We start from the raw sequence: 4,969 nt of genomic DNA on the forward strand, positions 1-4,969 counted from the left end.
ATGGAGAGCTATGGAGATATATGGAGAGATATGGAGAGCTATGGAGATATATGGAGAGATATGGAGAGCTATGGAGATATATGGAGAGATATGGAGAGCTATGGAAGGTATGAAGTAAGTTTAAAAGAGGCTGGTAAATGAGGGAAAGCCTTGATATTCTTCTTCTCCTGAAGATCATGATGGATGATCAGTGAAAGTTTGCAATAGCAAGTTGAGTTGAGGCCAGGGTGAGCATTCCTTGGCACTGTTAAACATGTCTCTATAAACACACACACACACAGGTCCTACAAGCTTTGCTGACCTCTCATAGTTGTGGACAGTAATGACATTCCAGCTTCTCCGTGTTTGTGTTATATTTCCATTTTGACTCAGAGGTACACCATGCTGAGGTCAGTGACCAACCATGTAGTCCATACTGACTACTTATATTGCTATGTACACTGCATTAGCTGAAGTACTTTGGTTGAGGTTACAGTAATATTGTGTCAGGATTATACATTCATGTGAATGGATGTTGACTCTCTAGCTACTAAAAACAAAGGAGCCTACAAGTTTACTTTAAAATACATTTGAGTTGTGTACTGTGTACTTAAAGTCAACAAACCATTATTAGATAGACAATATTACTAGCATACAAACTAGGTAAACAGTACCAGTGTTGTGAAACCAAGATATGTAGTTAAATCTGTGTTGAATCTGTTTTGTCCTCATGCGCTCACTGCTTATTGGGTATATTAAACAACGTGAGAAGATGGCGACCCTCTGTGGTTATGGTGTGTAGTTGAAGCATGTAAAAAGGCCCCCTGAAGTCTTACCTTTTTTTGTCCAGAAGATGGCAGTATATACAGATTTTTCAGAAAGGCATCGTTGATTAAAAAAAAACAACTACAATTATCTGCACTAAACAGAGATGACCTTTCTAAAACAACATAATCAACCTGTTGTGACCCAAAAAGCATTTCACCAACACTCATCTCAAATGCATTATCACCAGAAACATGGATCGTAGTCAATGTTAATGATTTATCCGAATTCAGCAATTGAGTCAGTCATTGTAAACTAAATATTACTTGTAGTGGAGTAAAAAGTGAATGTGTGACATCAATAACATGGAGCTATACTGGCCTGAAGGGGTATTGAGACAAATTCATCTGATCTACATTGAACCTACTTCACCAGCATTCCCTCTATGGTCGTTGTTCATTCTTGGACATTCTAAATTCTCTGTTTTTGAACAATTAATTCCATCTTGCTTCACACTAGCAACAACAAAAAAAACATTATTCATCAAATATTAGGACTCTATGTGTGTTTTACATATATGTTTTAATTTACATGTGTTCATTTTAAAATGGACAGATATGAACAGTGAAATCCTGTGTGTGACAGACCCAAACATACAGTACGAAGAGATGGTTTGTATCATGCCACATTTTGCTCCAGATTGAGTCAAATACAGGGATAGAGAAAACGGGATATTGGTTAAGTTCATTATGGCAGGCCAACAATCTCTACAGTTCCTACATACACTGAAGGATCTTAATTATGTAGATATATGCATGCAGCGGGTTTGCATATTTATTTGACCCTCCATGATAAGCAGCTGTACAGCAAGATCTACACATGGACTGTTGGTGTACATCATCAGATACAGTAAAGACAAATAGTCTTGTTCACCACCCATGTGCCAGAAAAGGCTCTGTCCCCACATTTCTCTCCATCATCGAACAACCCACTGGGCACAGAGGTCAGTTCAACGTCTAGTTTTGATTTACATTTTGTTGAGTTGCCAACTAATGTGAATTCAACTTGAAATCAACCAAAAATGTGATCTGGTCATTGGATTTAGGTTAAAAGGTTGAGTGAAAAAAGGACGAAATTCCCTTGTGTTGGCATTGATTTTGCGGGGGTTGAAATGACATGGAAACAACATTGATTCAACCAGTTTTTGCCCAGTGGGAAGAGTCTGAAGTTATTCTTCTGGTTATTATTTGAGGGTGCAGACTAATGTCTGTCATGACATCTTCAACAGACAGTGTTAAAAATTACACTTTTGTGAGAGAGAGTCCAATACCTAGTTAAAATCCTATCTCGGTGTGTCCATCCTCAAATCACCATAGACGAAGTAGGTCAGGTCTCATAAATGTGGGGTAAAGTAGGACGGCTGGAAATGATAACCATTGGGCAAGAAGTGATGTAACAGCCCTCCTGTGGACGACAACGGAACAGCGGCAGTATGGAAGATCATATTCCCAGAGCTGAAGGACGGGAAAGTTTGGTAACTGGCTGAACTCGAGACACAAGTCACAGGACATGGGTTGACGCTGACCAAAGAATTCGCCCCAGGCGACATCGTGTTGTCCGCGCCCGGGTTTTGTTTCTTCCACTTGGTTCTTCTGTTCTGGAACCAGATCTTGACCTGCGTCTCGGTGAGGCTAAGGGACAGAGCCAGGTTGAGTCTGTCACACACTGACAGGTATTTCGTAGAGCGGAATTTGTTCTCCAGGGCCACCAGTTGTTCGTATGTGAAGGCAGTCCTGGCGCGTCGCGGCTTGGCGCAACCGTGATCCGAGCGCCGCCGTTTGTGAGGCGAGGGGTCATGTGTGGCTGAAGTTCCGGCGCTGATGCTGATGCTGTCCCCGGCCCCCTCTTCTTGCTCCTCTGGCTCTGTCGTTGAGTGTACTGAAAGTGGGTTGTTGACGGCTGCCTGGTGCTTAAGATCTGCGCTACTTGAGTGGTCAGTCCCTGTGTCTTCACCTGTGAACACAAACATGAACATTAGCACTGTACATGGGCTTTCCAAAAGCTAAACAAATTCTCTTCAAACTCGATAATATTTTTGACCTCATACATAGGGAAATAAGATCTCAAAATCCGGCGGCATGTTGTTGAGGAAGCGCATACATGCGCAAAACTGTAGGCCCTAAATGGTGCTGAATGGACAGCGCCACCCGACCGCCCCTCTTCTCTAGATCCATAACTTCCACCTAAACGTTTACAGTAGCCTATTTGAGATTAGTCTCCCTTGGCAGACGCGTTGCCTTCTACAACAATGTTCTAGGTCTGGGACTACCGAGACTAATTTGAGATCCTTGCGTAAAGTAAGATTTAGAAAAATAAAAGATTATCCTTGAAATTGGAAATAAAAGTATATTTAAGACTCTGTCTGAAATCCCTAAAACCAATACATAGTCTAAAATAGGCCAACCTAATAGAATAACTGTAAAATGTGTTTGATTAAAATCAGGACTTGTGCGAGTGGAACGAAGCGAGGGTTAAGAAGGGGACTATGGGTGGCTTAGCCTCTAATCCCTAAATAATGTATTTATCACAAATCGCCTCAAATGTCATGTTGCGGAAAGAAATCCAGGCCAAATCCAGCTCCACCATCTACCTATGACGTGCTAATAGAGTTTCATATTTGTTCGTGGATCGATAAATCTAATCTATTTAAAGGGAAGTTTTAATCGAACGATATTTAGGATCAGAAAGGGATGTGGTTTGAAGTTTGTACCTGCAAGGTGCTGGAGGGAGATATGCAGGATGCAGTAATGGGATATCGATCAAAGCGAGCGGAGGCATCCTCAATGGGACGATTTCAACAATTATCTGGCCAGCCTGTCCCAATGCCAATCACACACACGGGCAGCGGGAGCAACCCTTTGTGGGTTTCTTAAAAGGAAACGTAGCCTTGAAAATTAAGGGAAGGTCATATAGAGATGACAACATTTTATCTGATATAAAATAGCCATACTCTTAGTTGGTCAGTGAACCAAGAAGCTATAGATGTTTCTCATATCGGCTATTAGGCCTACGTCGTCTTAACTATGGCCATATTATACCATGTATTGTATCCCTATGTTGAAAATAAGTTATATGGACATTATTCGTGTAATAATGCTAAACAAATATTTTATGCTGAACTGAACGAATAGTTACGTGGGCTATATACGGGCTATATACGTCTGCTGATTCTCTATTTTCCCCTAAAACAAAACAAAAAACAGCGAGTATACCTGTACCAAAAATAAATTGTTGTCTGTAGTTTAGTAATATCTTTACCTGCTGCTTTCATGCGCACAAGTGGCGGCTCTCCATCTGCGCCAGCATCCTCTTCAAAACGTGCCACTCGTAAGTTCTGCGAAGGAAACGTATCCTTTGTTGGGAAAAGTTCGAGTATCTTCTTGCTATTAAATTTATTTGGGTCCATTATATCAATTATAGAAAAAGAAATCCTATGACTAGATGTCATTTTCACATTAGACTCATTGGAATCCAACATCCTTTTAAATCCCTCCAAATTGATCAGTGATAAGAGGCGTGAACTCTCGCGCGCTATTACGCACCTAGGTAGTCACTTGGCATACTTTCTGCACTTCTTTAAACGTTGGTTAAACTAGTCAACTGTCTGTCCCATAAACTGCACCTGCCCTCAGATTTCTATGTCAGTCTGGCCAAATGAAGGTCGATGAGTGAGGGGAGTGAGATCTTTAAAGCGTCTCCTCTCCGCTCGATTCGAAGAGACGCGGTTTCTGGCTCCCACGTGACAGCCACATTAGCCTTTCACAAGACCTCCTGTAATTGACTTAAATCATTTCGTCGATAATCACCCATATCATTAAATCCAATTAAATTTGACCCTTTACCGAAAGTGAATAGGTGACAGGTTGCTAAATAAAAATGTTTGGCAAAAACCTCCTGCCATGAAAATAATTGGTGACACAATCCTCTATTTCCCCTCTATGATTCGTTTTTAAAAAGATTTTTATCATCTGTAAAAAGTGTGAATGTTTCAAGGTTTGAAAATGTTGCTTTGTCATGTTTTACATGTAGGCAAATGTTACTGTTGCTGTCTTCAAAAGGGACACCAAAAAAGCCAAGTCAGTGCACACAACAAAAATAAAGTGAGACCTCAGTCACCATCGCGTAGCTATTGCGTTTGTTTGGTATATATAGTATTTAGTTTGGT

The 4,969-nt window shown here is 40.8% G+C and overlaps 1 protein-coding gene across 1 annotated transcript; it reads right to left on the minus strand.

Moving 5' to 3' along the window:
- Positions 1 to 2,137: 2,137 nt before the first annotated feature.
- LOC124042250 (homeobox protein SAX-1-like) lies at positions 2,138 to 4,210 on the minus strand. Its single transcript, XM_046360664.1, has 2 exons — positions 4,063 to 4,210; positions 2,138 to 2,757 (listed from the first exon to the last, which is right to left on the minus strand). The coding sequence occupies exons 1-2, from the start codon at positions 4,208 to 4,210 to the stop codon at positions 2,138 to 2,140; spliced, it is 768 nt and encodes a 255-aa protein (XP_046216620.1).
- Between the last annotated feature and the right edge of the window lie 759 nt (positions 4,211 to 4,969).

This window comes from Oncorhynchus gorbuscha, linkage group LG08 (assembly GCF_021184085.1).
Source record: "Oncorhynchus gorbuscha isolate QuinsamMale2020 ecotype Even-year linkage group LG08, OgorEven_v1.0, whole genome shotgun sequence".
NCBI classification, from domain to species: Eukaryota; Metazoa; Chordata; class Actinopteri; order Salmoniformes; family Salmonidae; genus Oncorhynchus; species Oncorhynchus gorbuscha.